The sequence below is a fragment of the Micromys minutus genome, assembly GCF_963924665.1.
Source record: "Micromys minutus genome assembly, chromosome: 24".
Classification (NCBI taxonomy): Eukaryota; Metazoa; Chordata; class Mammalia; order Rodentia; family Muridae; genus Micromys; species Micromys minutus.
In genome coordinates, this window is record NC_137959.1 from 17,699,204 (window position 1) to 17,719,365 (window position 20,162).

The 20,162-nt window shown below is 43.3% G+C and overlaps 1 protein-coding gene across 1 annotated transcript in view; it reads right to left on the minus strand.

Moving 5' to 3' along the window:
* Window positions 1-20,162, minus strand: part of CES5A (carboxylesterase 5A) — a 66,793-nt gene that overhangs the window by 13,707 nt on the left and 32,924 nt on the right. The window contains exons 4-8 of the mRNA XM_080937065.1: window positions 8,764-8,968; window positions 6,940-7,078; window positions 4,961-5,094; window positions 2,835-2,988; window positions 617-721 (exon numbers count right to left, since the gene is read on the minus strand). Coding sequence (XP_080793191.1) covers window positions 617-721; window positions 2,835-2,988; window positions 4,961-5,094; window positions 6,940-7,078; window positions 8,764-8,968 — 737 coding nt within the window. The remainder of the gene's footprint in view (window positions 1-616; window positions 722-2,834; window positions 2,989-4,960; window positions 5,095-6,939; window positions 7,079-8,763; window positions 8,969-20,162) is intronic.

The following is a 20,162-nucleotide window of genomic DNA, read 5'->3' on the forward strand; positions in this document are numbered from 1 at the left end:
TTGTTGTACTGGCCCCTAACCATAAATTATTTTTATTGCTACCTTATTACTGTAATTTTGCTACTGTTTGCTACTATTATACTAGTGTTATATAATTCCCAGGGGCTGGAGAGATGGCTCAGCAGTTAAGAGCACTGACTGCTCTTCCAGAGGATTGAGTTCAATTCCCAGCAACCACATGGTGGCTCACAACCATCTGTAATGGGATCCAATGCCCTCTTCTGGCCTGTCTGAAGACAGTGACAGTGTGCTCACATATATAAAAAAATAAAAGTAAATAATAATGAATTATAACATAAATATGTCTGTTATCTGATGATCTTAAGCAACTCATATAAAAAGGCCACTCGACTCCCCCCTCCTGGGGTTGTGACCCACAAGATTAAGAACTGCTGTTCCATGACACACATACACACACCCATGGGCACAATAGTGCTGTACTGTGCTGTGTAGCTGGTCCGTTTCCTGTTGAACAGACCCTCCATATAGGTCCAAGACAGCCCTTGGACTGGCATGAGGTTCTTTGGACATGGTCAGTAAGGAAATCTACGCCTATGAGAAACAGGCAGCCTGTGGGCTTTTGAGCACTAAGAAGAGATACAAACAGTTTACCTACATCATGTTTCAGTTCATTATCAAGGCTCTTCAGACTGGGGATGATGGCCACTCCGCTCTGCATGATGGCTCTGTGGAACAACCCTATGCTCAAAGGAGACAGAATCTGGAAAGAGAATGTAGGAGACTCAGCATCAGTTATCCCAGAATCACACCCATCATAACCAATTTCTTCCTTAAAGACATTCTCCCAGAATGGCTGCCTTGGAATCCAAGCTTTGGCCTGGAGAACCCTGCTTGGGTATTCGAGGGTGTTTTGTTTGCTTGTTTGTTGGTTGGTTGGTTGGTTGGTTTTCTGCTTTTAAGCTAGGATCTTACTCTGTTGACCCAGCCCCCTCCCCCATCCTTCTGCTTCAGCCTCTGAGTGCCAGGATTTCAGGTGTGTACCTCCATGATCGGCTTCAGGAACACTTAAGTCAGCTATTCTGACAGGGTTTCTACTGTCTTTGTTCCCTTGCTACTGGAAAGTCACTTAATATTTCCAAGCATCCATTTGTTCCTCTGAAACACTGTAGCAATAATTGCACCTCTGTCACAGATATTTTGTCACCTCTGAAGCCAAGCCCTTCCTTGACCAGCCCCTCCTCTCCCCATCCCCATAACCACACCTTCCCCAACCAGCCCCTGCCCTCCGCAGAGGTTGCCTGATTGCTAGCATTCACTCGGTGCCTGGTCAATTTCATTCTCGAAGGATGTCGCTTATAATATATACAAAGTGAGTTAACATAGTTCTCCTTAGAAAGCAATACTGAAAACTTACTTCCAGTACTGGTGGCCACTGCACAGTGGAAACCCTCTTAACCCACTACTATGGAACTGGTCTCTGATTAACATGTCAGAGAAATGCTGACCACATGGGGACAGTCATTTTCTAGCAGATTCATACTGTTCTATTCCCAACAGTCAGGTGTGTAGCATTCAATGTTGTATTGTCAACTGCCCTACTTACTGTTACTACACGGGCAAGAGACTATCATAGGAACCAGCAAACTTCATATATAAAAAGAAAACATTGTGTCTAGGGAAGAATTAGTAAATATGGGTGGCTAAAAAAATCTCTGTCAAATTGGTATCAGTAAGAGTGAAATATTTTAGAGAGAACTGTAAAAACCTGTTACATTGTTACAATAGTATAAGAGTAGTTTGCAATAAGATACTTTGCAAACTACAAGCTACTTTGTATACATGTTTAAATGGTACTGACTGGAAAAAAAAAAAAACTCAGAAATCACACTCAAAGGCAATGAGTCCCGCAACTGATTTATACAAAAGGATCCACATCCAAACTCTGGGCAGCAGACAAGCTCCAAAAGGACAATCCCTATGTCCTGTTTTCAGGGGGAAATGAATGGCATATGTGAGCATCTACGGTTCTTTCAATGGCTTTAATCATTCATGTTTAAATGAGATTTTTCTAGTGAACAATGCTATGGTTTCTGTGACTCCCCCTGCCAGCAAGAAGGTCCAAATGCTAGATGTTTGGTCTCCAGGGTGGCAGTACTAGAAAATAGTGTGGAAAAGGTAGAGCTGAGGAGGGGACACTGGTGTCCGAAAGGACCTACGTGGCTCTCAGGAGAGAGTGGTAACTGAGCAGGCACAACTGCATGCATCCCTACTTCCTGGTTTCCTAGTTCAAAATGTGATGCTTCTTCCTTCAGAGCCTCCCACCCTGTGATGTGTGATGCCACCTGCTGCCATGTGTGGGGGGGGGACTACAAACAGGGATTTTTCTCCCCCTCCAATCACCACTCATTATGTAATCTTAGGAATTCATCTAAACTCTCCTGGTGAAAGCTGTCTTGTCCATGAAATGGATTGTGCCCCAGATTCACAATGTGTCTGTGAAGCAATATGTTTTCTTTAAAATGTTCTTCCTACTCCAGTGGCCCACTCCACACCCATGGAGCTATGGGCAGCACAAACTGAGCTCGGTGGGTTATTCAAAATAAAAAGAATGTGAGGCTTAGAGAGTTGGCTCTTGGGGGAGTCTAGAAGAGGAGAAAAAATGGATATAATCAAAATACATTGTGGGCACATATAAAATTCTCAAAGAATTTATACAGGTGTCTTTCTTGTAACCCTAAGGAAATAAAAATTGTTACATGTATTTGATCCAAGGGCACCAACCAAATGTAGATGATGTTTATTGTCTTTATGATTGTAAACCATCACCACCACCACCACCACCCCACAGCCAAGTCATGAAGCAGAAAACTCACGAGGCTAGAAATGCTTATGGCCCCTGCTGAGCCACCAAAGATGGTCACGGAGTTAGGGTTTCCACCAAAGTATTTGATGTTCTCCCTGACCCACATCAAGGCAGCCAGCTGGTCCTGGAAGGCCCAGTTCCCAGGGGCATGCTGGTCCTGTGTGCTGGAGTAAGAGGCAAAGTGAGAGTTCTTAGCTGACCAGCATGATTCTCTCAGTCCCCAGTCAGGTCCCCAGTCCCCAGTCTCAGTCAGGTATGAGCTGGAAGGACATTGAGAACCAGTGTCCTGCGTGAGCTGAGGGCACTATAAGGCCTAGCCCTCCTTTTTCTGGGATTTCCTCAGAAATGGTGGACATTCCGTCCTTAAGAGAAGTACACAGACAATATTTTATGTCTAATATTAGGGTGTCGTTGGCTCCCACGGATCCCTAAAACGTTCAGCTGTTAAGGGTTATCTCTGCCACTTGAGCCAGCCTTTCTCAAAGAAATTCCAATGAATAACAAAATCACAAATTGCCTCCTTATACTCCAATAAAGGCAGTACCCACAGCAGAAAAAAGAAAAATGTTCAACTGACTCCTAAAATCTCCACAGATGGCTCTGGACATTGTCCTCTTTGCTTCTCTGGGTTTTCTCTGCCCTGTCACACTGGCCTCTAGAAACTGTGCTGTTTGGGCTTCAGCTTGTCCATTGAGTACAGTCTAGACTATACATCCCACCACCCCATGTGTCCTCCATGCTGACAGAGAGAATAGAGCAGTGCCACCTCCTGGCCATGCATGTGCCAGTTCTCTTCAGATAAATCTACGAACGTGCCACCAAGATATTCATCCCCTTTAAACTGACTGAGAAATTCAGCCACAGAGATATTAAATGTCCTTGTCGGAAAGATCAAGAATTAGAAGCCGATCATTCTGCCCTCAGAATTCATTCTCCAAATCACACTCTGCATGTGCCTCAAAAAAGTTGCATGCTTCCCAGAATTATTGAGCAACTCACAGGGAAGCACATGAAAATACCAGAGAACAAGGAGACACTGGGACCAAGAACTGCCATGGGCTTTGCATTCTGTGAGAGAAATCCCAACATCCTGTCCCTTACCATCCTCCAGTTCTCTAACCTGTTCCTCCTTCTACGCCCCTTTGTCTGTAACCATGGCTGACCAAGGCTGAGTTTTCATTCTCAGCCCTCTCCAAGCCCTGCCAGTTTAACCTTCATTCCACAGTGGTTCCATTCCTCCCTGAGGGAGAACCATCTCACAGAAGTCACTAAGATCTCTAGGCGTAGAATTCACTGCATATCTGAGTGGCCTTGGGCTGGTCATATAACCACTTGGCCTCAAATTCCTCAGGAAACAAAGGATAGAGATAGCAACCTGCCCCATGGGACTGCTGGAAAGATAACAGGCACAGAGTTACATTCGCTTCCTCTTCCTTCTATGAGTCAACCCTCTATAGATCAGTAAGTGGGCAGTAGCCCTCATTTGTTAATGAACACCAGTCAAGCATGGTCTAGTCTCCAATCTCTTCCAAAGTATGCTTCCTGCTACACTTCTCTGATCAGGGCACTTCTAGGACCCTCACAGTCTTTAAATGATAAAGTTCCAAATTCCATGAACACCATGGTATCCAGCTCCTTGCCCAATCAGGCCTGTCCCAGACCATAAGATTCATAAAATTCCAGGTCACACCTCTGGGCTACATTTCTGTCTACCTCCTTAGCAGCTGTATGGGCCCTGTGAATGCCTTCTACCCAGTGCTGTGTGAACGGAGCGGCGAGTGCCTCCCTGAGGCTGACCCAGGGCCCTGCATGCATTCTTCCTTGCTGGTCAAATACAGATGTAGAGCATCTGCATCAGAGCCACAAGATGGAAGGGTCCTAGGGCCCTGGTTAACCATGTGCAAGGACATCTGTTCTGTATCAGGGACACACGCTTTGACTGTCCTTGATGAGAAAGAGGTCTTTTTAAACTGCTAGGATTTGAGGAGTTTTATATTAATGTGCTAAATTGCCAAACTAATTAGGACTTAATTTACTCAATGCCACCGAAGGTTCATTTATCCTAAGGTAAATGGCCCACAGCTGCTGCACAGCTCCCCTTTCTGTCTGGAGTGCCATTCACCAGAAGAGACTCACGTAAAGAATCCAAATATTCCTAGGCGGTACTGGATGCTCACAACCAACACATCCTCATAGGCAGCCAGGGCAGACCCATCAAAGATGGAGGCTGAACCAGTCTCAAAGCCACCGCCGGGTATCCACATCATGACCTGAGGAGACAGAATCATTCAAGCCAATCTTTCCCCATGTTTGTCGGATTCTTTTTAATTGAGGAAAATATAAATGGCTCACTCTTATTTTTAAATCTTGTTTCCAGGGTCTTGTCTTTTGCATAGACCCTAGGGGTAAGCATATAGACTCCTGGCACCCCCATAACTAGATTGGATTAGTTAGTGTGTTCTGACAGTCTACTCAACTGCTCTGGGACCCTCCCCTACCCCCTGAAGTAAGAGTATAACTACCTCACATAGGAGGATTCTGGGAGGTCCAAATAAGAGTCTGTAGTCAAAGCCATTAAAGCAGCGTTGACTCAGTTCAAATGTTCAAAGACTGGTAACTGAAGCCCACTGAGTCTGTGACTCTCAGGAAGACAGAAACCATTGTAAGATTCATAAGAGCAAACACTGTGAAGTTAAAACTATCGACTTCACAGGCTCTAGAACAGCAGTTCACAACTTGTGAGTTGTGACCCCTCTGGTGTCAAATGATCCTTTCACAGAGGTCTCCTAAGACCATCAGAAAATGCAGATATTTATATTATGATTTATAACAGTAGCGAAATTATAGTTAAAAGTAGCAATGAAAATAATTTCGGACCTGGGAGTCACCGAAATACACGGAACTATTCTAAAGAGCTGCAGCATTAGGGAGCCTCTAGAGTCAACTAGAAGAAGATATGCTTCCAAGTGAGTGGGTAAGGGATTGTCTAGATTAGGTTAGCCTCTGGGCATAGTTGTGAAAGACTATCTGTATTAGGATAATAGAGGTGGAAGAACCCATCTGAATCTGAGCCTGGAGTCCTAAGAGAAGCAAACTTGGTGAACGTCATCATCCATGCCTCTATTCCTGGCTGTGGATGCAGTGGGAGCAGCTACTCCACTTGTCTGCCATGACAGACTGGCCCCTAGACCTGTTGGTCGAAATCACTTCTTTCTTCTTAAACTTGCTTTTGCCTGGGTATTCTACTATCGTGATAAGACAAATTACTAAGACATTACTAAGCTAAAGAGGTTTCTTTAGGTTTTTCCCTTTCTTTCTTTAATCTTCAGTGTAAAGGGGGTAGAAAGGGGGAATATAGAAATCTTCTCTTATTTAGAAAAATGTAGGACAGAAAAACGCAAAGTACTATTCAAATGGTATTGTCACTTTCATAGCTCATAATAAATCCCTTCCATTCATCTAACTCCATATCTGAGATGATAACCCTGAGTCAGGGAAAATGAAGGAGCCATGGAGGGGAAGCTTTGTACAACATAGAGCAAGCATGTGTGCACTCCTTGTGCCTCAACTTCCTCATCTGCAAAATAAGTCCAACCACTCTTACACTCTTTCAAAGGCTCTCTCATTGCAGAGGCATGGGGAGAGAGGGTACTGAGAGAGGAAGGTGGCTAAAATGAAGACCATAGAAAACCTTCCTTTATTCTACAGGGTTCCTTATGACTTAAACTAATTACCAGACATTAGTCTCAATTAGTTTTTTAAAAAACGCCGAATAATTCAACTATATTTTTTAAAAGGAGGTTCTCAAACTCAAAAAAAAAAAAAAAAAAAAAAAAAAGAAAAAAGAAAAAGAAACAGTCAAAATGCATCTTTTTAAAGGGGCAGAGACAACTTGAATACTTACCAGCAAGGGGGAAAATCAAAATGAAAACTGACTGTTAAACCACTGAAATAATCAACAGAGACAATGACAGAGGACAACTTCCAGTGTGATTTTTTTTTAATTACTTGTGTAACTTTTCCTCCAATAGGAGGCTAGGTCTAACTCCTGATGCCCCAAGTCCAGCTGCTTCCCAGGCCTGCTGATGGATCCCCAGTGCAACAGGCAGCCTTACCGGGAGACTGGAGCCATTGTTGGCATAGGCTGGTGCATAAATGTTGAGATACAGGCAGTCCTCTGACACTCCAAGTTTAGGGTAACGTACTTTGAGCAGTTTTTGATATATGAGGAACCACTCTAAGCTCTGAAAGCACCTGAGAGGAAGGGAAAGGGAGAGGAAGAGAAGGAGGAAGAGGAGGAGGAAGAGGGAAAGAGAGGGAGGAGCATAGTTAATCTTCACCATCTTGGCATCAAGCCTTCCTGGGAGGGGCTCATTCCTGGGACAGAAACAAGACCCAGGCATCCCTTCTGAGCAAAAAGCATGTCAAAATAAAAGTCCTTTGCATTGTATGCAGGCATCAGCTGTCTATAAAAATGCCATTGGCCTAAGCCTTAAAGAGCCCTAGGGATGTTCCATTCTTCTGCTTTCTTAGCCCTTAGGTTATCAAATAAGTCCCAGGATAAAGGAGTACCTTGGTACCAGGGACATTCCCTACACCACAAAAAAATTGAATTCATGTGTCTCACATGTGGACTAGAAATACTATGACAAAATTCATTAGTTGTTTTTTATTTGATTTTTGCTTATTTACTCATTCAATTATTCATTTAACTCATTCAGAACCAACTCCAAAATCGGATACCATTAGATCTTAGGGATTTCCACAGTGGACTAAGGAAAGCCTTCAGTTTATAATAGATTACATCTTTGCAATTTGTACACTGTAAATTGAAAATATATTTACTTTGCCTACCTACCCTACCCCACATCTTCATTGGCAACTTGACCGGACTTTGAATCTCCTAGGAGATGCTCCCCTAGGAGGGTCTAGCCTACACAGATCCTATGGGTTGAAGTCTTGCAGCGAAGGAAAGGGGAAAGGAACAGAAGTGAATCCTGCTCTTTGCCTCCTTGTCAGCCCAGATGTGAGGAGTCTTGGCTGCAACCACCACTGAAGTACATTCCTTTGGGGGCATCTATGCTCCTGGATTCTTTGTATGCTGTCGTTCATAAATTTAGACCTCGACCTCATTGCTTTCCCCTGAGGCATGCCTGACCTTGTCTTAAAGCTGGGGGTAGGTAGTTCTTGGCTTTAGGTTGTCTAGTGGTGCTCCTTGGCTTGTTACATTTTAATTATCAATCATCTTTCTCTGCCTTCTGTCATTATTGGTCTACATGTTCCTTGAGGGAGGCTGTGATGAGAGAGAGAGAGAGTCAGACACAGACAGACATACACACACACACACTCAGAGAGAGAGAGAGAGAGAGAGAGAGAGAGAGAGAGAGAGAGGGGGGGGGGGGGGGGAGTCAGACATACAGAGAGAGAGAGATAGTCAGACACAGACAGACACACACAGAGAGAAACATACATACATACACACACACACACACACACACACACATACTGTCATTTTGTTCTCTGAAGCTCTCACCCAGACTGATCACAGAGGTCAGCCCAGGGTGAAGGGTCACACAGAAACCAGGAAAAGTCCCTTTCATTAAAAGACTTGGGGAGCCCATCACAGCCCTTCCTACATCTGTTCGGGACTCAGATCCCCAAAGAGCTTTCAGATCATTAAGATTCTTGGGCCCAACTCCAGGGAGTTTGATTCAGGAAGTTTTGAAGAGACCAAGGAAAAGGTACACTTCTTACAATATTCCAGCAACTGTGCTGAGCAGCCACTGTAGGAGAGCTGAGACCCGGAAACACTCGCTGAAGGTCTGTGTTCTCCCACCACCAGGTCCACATTTCCTCTCCTCTGTTCCCGGACTTCATGACCTACATTCCCCGAAACAATTTCTTCAGGTTCCCTGAGACACAAGCCACCTGTAACTTACAAATTGGGGTAGGAGGTGGCTTCTCGAAAACCATCCCAGGGGACCGGAGGCTGTGGATTGGAAAACCGAAGAGGTCCGAGGGGGGGTGTAGCAAAAGGGATCCCAAGAAACACATTCACGGGTTCGAGTCTTCCCAGCACGGTGGCTTGCTTCCCCTGGACCCATCCCAAACTGGTATACCTCTGTGGGTCTTCAGTCACAGATCCTAAGGAAAAATAAAGCAGGGCTGAGAAGCTGGCTGGAAAGAGGAAGACAATCATCCAAGCTGGGGGCTCTTTCTCCACCCAGAGGTTACAGTAGCTGGGACCTTCTCTTTGAAGCAAGGTCCTCTTCTTTCAGGATTGTTTGGAAACCACCATCACAGAGCCCTGCCTCAGATGCTTCTGAGAGCCCACCACCACACCAAAGTTGCCCTGTCTTTGGAGCTCTGCAGATACCAGGACCCTGCCAAATGGATTGCGGAGTCTGCTACAGTCTTGTCATTCTCACACTCACCACAAAACCACCACATATCCGTCACTGCCCGAAGCTTCTGGGTGATGACAGTTCTATAAACTAAGTAAAACTTCCTCTAAATTCTAGCCTAGATGGACCCCTAAGCAATAAGATCTACGGAGTCGCTCTTTGGATGACTTGGGCAGCTGCTTTGCTTACTTATGAAAACGAATACATGTCAGTGAGTGTTTGAAAAAAAATCTCATGATAACAATACCTGAAAGGGATTGGGAAGATGGTGTTTTGCGGGTCTAGGCATATAAACCTCTTGAGTTTTGCACAGAGCATGAAGCCTTGAATTACTTACTTAGCAGGACCCAAGAGTCTTGGCATCATTTGCTCTGTCATTTGGGCAGCTCCTGTCTCCAACATCATAGAGCACAGACCTGTCTTAACGGTGACCAGGATGATACCTTTCCTTACAAGGTGTGAGTAACCCAAGGACTACACATCCCTCTCCATGGCCACCTCCCCAAGACCTCGGGGAAATAGGTTCGGTTCCCCTAATAGAAAACCCTGCCCTTCTCCCACAGCCTGAGAGCCCTCATCTCCCACCAGCCACCTCACCCCTGATAATGATGGCTGCAAAGATCCAAATGACCCGGGTTAGGGTCTGTCCTGGATACACCCAGTCCCCACTCATCTGGTTGGCCTGCCTGAACTGTCTGGATATCCACAGTTGCCTCTGGCCTCAAAGAACTTCAGTCAGGCACCAGAAAGTGCTGCCTGTGAGTAGACAGGCGCCGAACAGTCAAGACACAGAACAAAGAAGAAATCAAGAATCATGTCAAGGCAAGATTTTCAGAGAATTGGCCAAACGGGACTTTCCTGTTCTGATTTGCATACGGAGTGGGTAATGATTAACACTGGCACTGAGAAAAGCGCCTTATAGATTTAAACTCATAGGATGACGGACACATCGGTAGGACTTAGGATCCGCTAACCCAGGGTTTTCCCACACAGATGCCATGTGGGTCAGATATTCCCTTTGCTGTAATAAAATACGCAATCTAAAGAAATCTCAGAAGGGTTGGATAGTTTGGGCCTATGGCTTCAAAGGGCTGATGGTAGCTGATGTGTTGGTGGAAGGTTTTACAATGACAAACAGAGGCAGAAAGGAGGACATAGGGGGAAGCCAGAGACGAGAAACCCTCAAGGACCTGCCCTAAGTGAGTCACTTCCCCAGCTGTTTCATCCCCCAAAGCTTCCACAATTTCTCAAAAATAGCATCACTACAGATCCTGTAAGAAATATTTGATACTCAATTGATATCAGATGCTGACAAAAGCCAAGAAAGGCTGCAAACTTGCAGTGAATGAAGATGACCAGGAGAGAGGCAATCAGGTATGGTAAGGACTCTGGCAAACTGAATAAATATGTATTTGCTAAAGTTACAGTGACTTCAGTACAGATTTGTCTTGTGACAGTATTGAGGGTTGAGTTTTTTTATACTGTTTTAGTTTTTAAGAGAATTAATTACTTGTCCTCAACACAATTTTTTTTGCTGGCTTGAATTGTGTCTTCAGTCACCCTCTGCAACTATAACCTATCCTTAGGTTTTTCAGTTATGATATCAACATTGCTAAGCATTCTGACTGCTTAGCACAATGTTCTTTCCTATATAAGTACAGGCTCTGGGAAACTGCTGGTAGATCCCAGGGATCCAGAGCAAGAATCAGGAACAGACCCACCTGCCCCTGTGACTTCACACCTCATTTAGTCAAGAGCCTCAAATAGAATCTCCCAAGTGCTTGAAAATTGGACTGGTACTTGGTCAAAGGCGCATCCTCCCATCCCTTGGAGATTTGGGTCCCAAGCATTATGATTTGAAAATTATAATAGTAGCTTTGGGAAGTATCCATCTAATGCACAGATTTCTGGGTAGTCACTTCATGAACATTCATATGGTGTGTCATGAGCAAGTATTAAATTCCTTCTGGACACAGAACTCTATTCAAGAAACAGTAAAGGATTTTCTCAAAGACAGAACCAGGAACTGGTGGAAACTCTTTGCTTAAACAAAGGCACATAAATCCATGAAGGTTTGAACTACTCCAGCTGGCCCTCCTCTCCCTGCTCATAACTCCACTCCTGTGTACTGTTGGTTCACCAAACGTGCAGAAAGGTGACTGTAAAATCCACGCAAGTCTGGTTCCTGACTCAGCAGAAATCTCCTATGTTTTAAGTTAACATTAAGAACCATTTGAGACTAGAGAGTCAGCTCAGCAGGTAGGAGCTTGCTGCTCTCACAAGGACCTGAGTTCAGTTCCCAGCACCCACATCAGGCCATCCTCATTGCCCAAAACTCCATTTCCAAGATATTCCACATTCTCTGACATCACAGGCACCTGCATGCACAGCACACATAAATTCATATAGGCATGCACACATACGGGAAAATGAAAACACCAAATAATGATCACACACACTGCCAATCTTTGCAGTGACCATAACCTCTAGGAATTTGTAGGTAAAAGAGAGGGAATGTCTAAAGCATCCCCAGCATGTCTGAGAGGCATGTAACACTGAGCATTTAAGCACCCTAATGAATGCTCCCACGGATGTTTGCTACTGAGGTAATTTGCATGAAACTTTAATGGTTTTATTCTTGATTAATGTGTGTTCATTTTTCATCTGAGTCGGGCTCATTGGCCTTTCAACAGGTGAGCAGCAGGACAGTGACTGAAACCAGACAACCTTTATAGCTCTGTAGACGTCAAAGTGTTTTGCTCAGATCTTGAACCTACAGTAGGTTGGACAATAATGTGTGTCCAATTAGAATCTAAATCTGAATCCTCCCTACATACTGGTCTCCAAAAAGTCATGAGGAAGAATGACTTTCGCTCCCTGCCTGTCCAAGATGGCACTTATTGGTACAGCAGTCCTAAGCAGCTAGCCATGGCCTTACAATTCTTAATGGAGACTATTTTGATTCTCCCTCAGAATGGAAGGTGTCCCTAAGCAAATCTTTCCTCTCCTTTGGGCCTTAGTGCCCCCATAGTATAAATGATGAGAGCTTTCAGACATTTAATGACACTATGTCCTAAGTGTGAGATTTCCAGACCTACCTGTGAGACCACAGGAACCTGACAAAGAAGCAGAGGCATTTTTACAAAGAGGAGGGAGGTTGCGGACATAACTTTGAAGGCACAAATTTTGGCATCTCAAAAGTCATGTGAGCCAAGATGGAGGCCGAGGGTCTGCAATGTTCATCTGTTTATGTGCCCCTCGTCGGTTACTTTAATTGTCACTGTTCCCGGGTCTCCTGAGTGGCTGCCACAAAGATTCTCCCTGACTGGGTATCTGTGCCCATCCCTGTTCTGTCAGAAGTCCATAGTTTACTTTTAAAACTTTCAAAAGGGCTTCACACTTCACAGGTGCTGTCCTGCTATCACTCGGGACATGCCTGTGAGTGTCTCAGGTGTCCCTTCCATTAATTGGAAGCACCGAAGGTACTAGACCCTAGTTTAAATTCCTCATGTGTGTAAAAAGAAAAAATTCCCCAACTTGGATATAAGAAAAATGAAGCTTTATATGTCAGAATGATTGTCCAATATCACAATACTGGACATACCTGGGCCTTGAAACTAACTTCCTTGCCTCTTAGAAGCAAATCTTATAATTCTGAGGAGAATGGGATAAGAAATAAGGAACAGTAAAATCAGGAAGGTTAGATTGGCTTCTCTGTTTACTTGGCCACAATCAATTAACCTTTTCAGTTACCACTACGTCCTTGGTCCCAAATGTTCTCTCATTAGTAGCAAAGACCAGTGGCCCTGAGAGACACTAACCTTTGACCACTTCTGTTTCTGAGCTGCTCTACTGAACCCTGAGAGAGAAAAGCCAGATGAAAGCTAAGATCTCAATCAGACTCAGACTGGAACATATAGGAACGTATCTTTCCTCAAGTGAGACTGGAATCACAGGAGCAACCATCAGTGAAAGGGTCACAGTAGCAACGAGAGTTCTGGAGGTATTCTCTACACTGCTTACAAGGCCAGAGACTTGGAGAAGTGGGGTTCTCATTGTTACTGAGAACCCAAAGTCTCAATATTCTGACAGTAATCTTGTCTATAATGTCTGCACACGTGTGACAGTTATATTGTCTATAATGCATATGTGCATATGTACACACACACACACACACACACACACACAGTCTAATTTTTGTCCTTTCTCTTTCTGCTTTTTTTTTTTTCCTTCTTCCTTTTTTTTTCCCAGAAGCCTTGTATTGGGTTTTGCTTTCAGGAAACAAAATTAAGTCTACTGATATTAAAAGGGCTAGGAAGAAAGAACAAAGTGAAATTATGAAATTCAGTTACTTGCTAGTCCAATGTCCTCATATTGCTAAAACTTACAGATTGGGAAGGGCAGCTTGTGGGAGCACATGAACTCTAACCCTACTAGACATAGAAGTAATGGCATTTGAAGTGTGGCATTGGCTGGCTGCTACCTGCCTGGGAAACTTGAAGAAAAAGGTGAGTATTGGTAGAACCTGAAGTCAACATGACAACATGCAAGTCAAAGGGCCTATGGTCATCTTTTAGACAGAGTTTTTTTTTTTTTCCTGGAACCTAGACTGGGTTGGAAGTTAGACACAGGGTTCAATCATAAGAGGAGCAGAGCTATACAAGAAGCTCTACATGTGACCTGGTAAGAAGCTAAGGTCTCCTAAGCCAAAGGTACTAAAACACTAGGCATGTCATGGGGACTGGGATGGCACATTTGAAAACCATGAACACCAAGATTTTCCCTAAAGTCTACAAATTAGCAAATCTAGTCCTCTCCTTTTTACTAAAAGAAAAAAGACTTGCCTGTTCCAACAAGACACAGGCTGTATCTGGGACTCATGCTTCACAAAATAAAATTTTATTTCCTCGTGGAGATTGCCTACAGCAATAGGTTCTCAACATTCCAGGGCCACAGCCCTTTAATATTATTCCTCATGTTGTGGTGACCCCAACCTTAAAATTATTTCCACTGCTACTTAATAAGTGTAATTTGCTGCTCTTAGGAATTATAATATAAAGATGTGTTTTCTGATGACCTTAGGCAACCCCTGTGGAAGGGTATTTGGACCTCTGAAGGGATCATGACCCACAGATTGAGAATTACTGGCCTACATGGGAAATGAAATCTGGGAGACTTGAGTTTTTAGGTTTCAGTTGTCCATTCTGTAGAAGAAAATTAATTTCTCACCAAATGAGTCTTGTAGCATGCCTCACATATACTAACAAGAATGGAGTAGAGATGATTCTTGATGGTGGTCCTGAGAAGAGTGGAAGAAGATGAGGTGGGGTAGGAGAGGATTTAATCATTTTTTTAAAAAGCACATTACATGATGTCTGGTTGATTGGCCTGAAAGAATGCCTGGTGTGCTTAAAACGTGGCCGGGGAAACTCGGTGAAGCTGCAGGGTAAGACTTCACCATAGACATGGGAGTGGTGGGGTCATGGACCAGCATCAGCAGGCAGGAGAACTAGAGAAATGGGTCTTCTGGGCTCACGGAGTTTTCCTCCAAGAATGATAGCCACCATTCTAAAAGATGGTGAAGCTTCATATACTAGGTGGTGACACTCAGCTTCCAAGAGAAAGACTCTAAGACCCAAAACATCCAATGACCCATGAAAAGGCTCTTGACTCAGAAATGATGGAGTTGCTTAATAAGGCATTGTTTCTTGAGAAGCAAAACAGACCATGAGATGTTGTTTAACATCTACAATAAAGGGGACAGGAGAATGGAGTGGCCGCAGCATGCTGAGGGTGGTTATCACAATAGAGTGGAGAGACCTGCCTTACACTCTCATCCAGGCACTGATGATCTCATGCACAGCCATTCCCTGTTTCTTAAGGGCTCTGTCTTCCACCATCGTCTGCAGTACTGAACTTAAGATCCATCAGCTACTCTCTTGTCTGTGTTGGCTTTGGTTTCCTGTTTTCCCCATCCTATATTACTGTACCTCTTGCTGTGCTCTCGATTTGTTACATATTCTCCCCCTCGTCATCAAAAACAATGTTAACAACTGAGCTCCCATTTTGTGCAAGAGGCCCCCTGACCACCTTCAGTCAAACAAGATGACACCTTCTATTCCTTCAAGGCCCAGTTCCTGCCCCTGTCATACCGCCCGACTGCTTTCTAAGTCTACTCTGATACTGCTTGCATTGAATCAGCTAAGACACATGTGCCCAGAGAGGATTTTATACAAGGATTTTTATTGAGGTTTAAAATTGGGGAGGGACCCAGACAAATTGAGGGGGCTTCCAAGTTATGATAAAAATCTGAAAACCAGGAGAAAGAATACAGCTGGAGTGGTCATTGATAGTTTGGTGGAGCTAGCCTTGGGAGGTTGAGGAAACTGAGGTGGAGCTCTCAAGAAAGAGCTAGTGTGCTTTTAAAATTACACCAGTGTTGCCAATTAGGAGCTGAACATTTTCAGATCTAGAAACAAGGCGAGACAATCACATTTACTATTTATTAGAAGGTAAAAACTAAGCAAATCTATAATAATATAAGCAAGCTAGATAGGCATTCCTGTCCATGTCATTTCCCTTAGCAAATGTAAGAGAATCCATATACCCACCCATAGCAGATTCTCTGTCACTAGTTGATAGAGAAAAAAATCAGGCTCTGTTCATATAAAGTCATGTTTTAAAAAAAATGGGATAGAAATCCAATTGTTCCACAATAGCCAACCTAAAGAGGACTGGGAAAAACTGGTGTCCCATTTCCAACAGTGCATTTAGACATCTATCTTGAATGAGAGCAACCTGAAATACAGACACACGTAACTTCTGGACATTGTGGAAATAAGTGGGTTGCTCAGGAGCCCAGAAAGAGGCAGGTCGAACAAAGGTGACTTAGGGGTTTGAAGAAGAAGTACGCAGAACAAGAGTGTTCTTAACTCTGAGTCATCTCCTCAGCTCCAGCCTTCTCCTTCATACTCAGTCTTGAACCAGAGCCCACAGGATCAGACACACACAGTCTGTGTCTTCTAAGAGATTCGAAATTCCACTGAGTTGACCAAATGAACCATTACACTTCGTTTCGGATCACACAAGGGCTGTGATCTGTTGGGTTTCCTTATTATTCCATTGATCATCCCTATGTCTGAGTGAACAGGACTTCAGTATATGTTAAGATTAAAATTATAAATGAATTCAACAGATGAAGGTACCACTTACGCAAAGTGGCCAAGAATAACCCAAACCCAGCAAAGCATTTCAATCCTGTATGAGAACTCTAAAGGACATGAATTCGATCTTGGTGAGTCTAAGAGATAAAGGAAAAAACCAAGTTTTTGTTTGTTTGTTGGTTTGTTTGTTTGTAGTCTTATACACCATTCAACACAACACTTCACCCAATGTATAGGGTATTTCTTTATACATCAAACACTTCTCCAGTGAAAGCCATCTGGATACCCTCTAACACAATTCAATTTGACTGCCTAGAGCAACAGAAACCACTGAGTTAGCACTTGGCCCCACAAGACTACAAACTATCTCAGATGTCAGTCACAAACAGTAGACTGATTCATCCCTCCAGTCAGATAGAAACTGGAATTTTAGCAACCCAGTCTATGGTAGGATTGATTTGTTTGAGTGGCTTAGAGAACTCAGGGTAGCACTTCCATTGATACATTTGTTATTAAAAAAAATAAAGACGAAGTAGAATAACAAAGGACATTAAAATGGCATTTCTCTTCCCCCCACCTCACCCCCCCTCTCATCCCTCCCTGCCGAATCTTCTCTACCCTACCCTTATCTCCTTTCCAGGAACTTCTAGCGGGCACCAATCACAGGCTCACCAAGCTTACTCACCCTGAAGGACTAGGAGTTTTTGTTCTATGGGCATGATTGATTAAACCACTGAAGATTGTTTATGAGCTCAACACTAGGCCCCTTTCCCATCCCCAGACATTGTTGAAGGCACTGATCATTTTAAACTTCTACTAGTCATCCTATTGTTATAGAGAGACATGCTGGTACCATTCAGGGGCTCCAGGGTTTTAGGATCCAAATGTCTTTAAGGCCGAGATGATCCTGAAAACAACCAAGAGACTGTCTTCCACTACATATCAATCAGACTGAGGAGAAAAGCCATGAGAAGAAGGGTCATGAGACACAGAAGACGGCCTCCCACGAGAGCCTGGGGAAAAAAAATCAATCTGAAGTTATTGGTTACAAGAAACATTCAGTCTGGAAAAGGAAAGTCAAATTATCTAGTCCCAAATCTCAAGGAGCATCCAAGGTGCTTAAGATTCTAAGTAAATAACTCTTGCATTTTTATTATTTGTGAAATTTGAGAGGGAAAATGTGAAAGAGAATCCTGTATAGGCATTTTTTTTCATTTTATCTTTCTATGATTTGGGGTCAGGTGAGCATTTGAAGATCTATCATGTCAACATGGCAGAAACTCTTTCAGAGAATAGAAATATTGAATACTTTTTTGTGATAGCAAATCGTGATTATTAATTTAACTAGATGGATAAATGCTTAAGAGATTAGAAAAGCATGCTCTGGGGTGGGGAGGTGAGATGGTTTCCATGGTAAATTGGACCAAGAAGCTTCTGGATTAAAGAATGCATTTATCTTTTTGATGAATTCATAACATAATAGTGTTTAGGGGAGGCAATGAAAAGCAAAAACTATAGCTTAACTCAACTAGTGGGTCACTGGGGGACTGTTTTCCTTGGCTGCTATATTTTTATCCCAACCATGTTTCTCATATTCTTTTTTGTTGTTTCCTAGACATCATGCTATGAGTTGTTTGGCTTTTCTGTCCTCTCCTATGATGATGGACTGGCACCTTTAAAGCTGTGAGCCAAAAAAAAACTCTTACTTAAATTGCTTGTTGGGTATTTGGTCCCAGTGATGAAATAGTGACTATAACACTTGGAGATGCTCGAATGAGGTTCCCTCATTTAAAACAGACCAAAGACCTCATGGGAGAATAAAAATCAAATATAGACAACTCCCTTCAATATCTATTAAATTCCTCTCATAAGTTAGCATTTCAGATCCAGTAATGCATACAACAGAATACTGTAGGGATCACAGAGGTCTTTGTGCTCACAAAAATGCACAGTTCTCAACCTGTGGGTCATGGCATCCATGGGCGTTGAATGACTAGTTTCCTAAGACGACAGGAAAATACAGATAATTAAGTTACAATTCATAACAGCAGCAAAACTACAGCTATGAAGTAGAAATAAAAACAATTTTATGGTTGGGGTCACCACAACATGAGGAACTGTATTAAAGGGTTGAGGAATTAGGAAGGTTGAGAACCAAGATTGTGGGGGAACCTGAGATGTTAAGTACACAAGGTTGTCCCTTCAAGGGAAGGAATGCAGAACTTGTTTTCTGCCTAGAAAGCTGGTGCTGGTCTGTTTTGTAGCCTGGGGACCTTTGCATTATTTGTGTAGCCAGAGACTTTCTGACACGGGACCCTGCTCCAGACCTTTTGAAGAAACTTCTTTTTTTCCCTGTCACTCTAGAACCATCTTTATGGAAGGTATCACAACTTTACAAAGAGTTTCCCATCTAATTACATCTGGTCTATAGTTAGCTTTCTTTGTTCCTCCCAAAGGTTTAGGTATACTTTGTTTGTGCTTGTGGAATTGTGTAGCTGAAATCTATAATGCTAATGTATTCCCCAGTTATTAATCCCCTTGTTACTTCCTATTACTCCTGGCTACTCAGTTCTGGTCCATGGCAGCTTCCTCTATCATCTTTCTTCTTCCTCTCTCCATCTCTCCCTGCAGTTCCCTCTCAAACCTGCAGTGCCACCTTTCTCCCTGCAGTGCCCAATCACAGGTTCGAGCCTTTTGTTGACCCCTTAAATTGGGGGAAGGTTCATGTGGCATCAATTGAGTACATGAGAATCTGCTTATGGAGGTAACAGTGTTTAGCATTAGAATACAAACAGCATCAGACCAACCCACTGCAGGGTTGAGTCAGGGACACAAGATGGCTTTTACAGGGAGGGAAGAGAACAGTGTGAAGAAAGATGGCTGAGTCGTGCTTTAGGTTCAATGGCCATCTCTGACGATATCTCAGGGCAACAGAGGGATATACAAAAGGAGTCCCAGTGAGGACCCAGCAGTGATGGTGCAGCAGAAGCCAAAGGCCTCCAACCAGACCAATGACTCATTGCAACAAACATTTGCAAGTAAAGCTGTTTGGACAAAAGGGTATATTCTGAGACACACCACAACTTCCAAGGCAAGATTTGTTTTGGCTTTGGTTTTTAACTTTTTGTCTTTTTATCTTTTGTTTTTTTTTTTTTTGGGGGGGGGGATGGTGTTATGAGGGCAGGGAGTAAACAGGAGAAACGGGAAGATGAGTGGGATTAGGATGCAGGGTATGAAATTCATAAAGAATCAATAAAAGGTTTAAATGTAAATTAAGGTGAATAAAACCACAAGATAATCTTTGGCTAGTCCATATAATATCATAAAATAAAAATCACAAGACTAAGTTTTACTGGGTTGTCCTGCACTTAAATATGCCTAAGATAAACCACTCAGGGTCAGCCTCTTGAGCCTCTTAAGAGTTGAACCAATACTGGCTACCAAGTCCTGCTGTGCCAAACTGCCTTTTTTCTCATGAAGGTCTTGGAGATTCTCCAGTTTCCCTCTTCAGCATACTGTGATCAGCTTAGATTTATTTAGGGTATTAGAGGACTCAAATCTATATGTTCAGTCCTCAAAAGCCTGAGAGCTGGTAGGAAGGAAGTCAGTTTAGTTAAGAGCCAATCCTGAGAATATAGAGGGAAAACCTCTACTCTCCCAAGCAAAGACTACTGAAGAGAGGTCAGGGACACAGGATGACTTTTGTGGGGAGAAAAATGAGAAGTTGGAAACAATGGGAAGGAAGATGGCTGAGTCATGCACCCTGTCTCA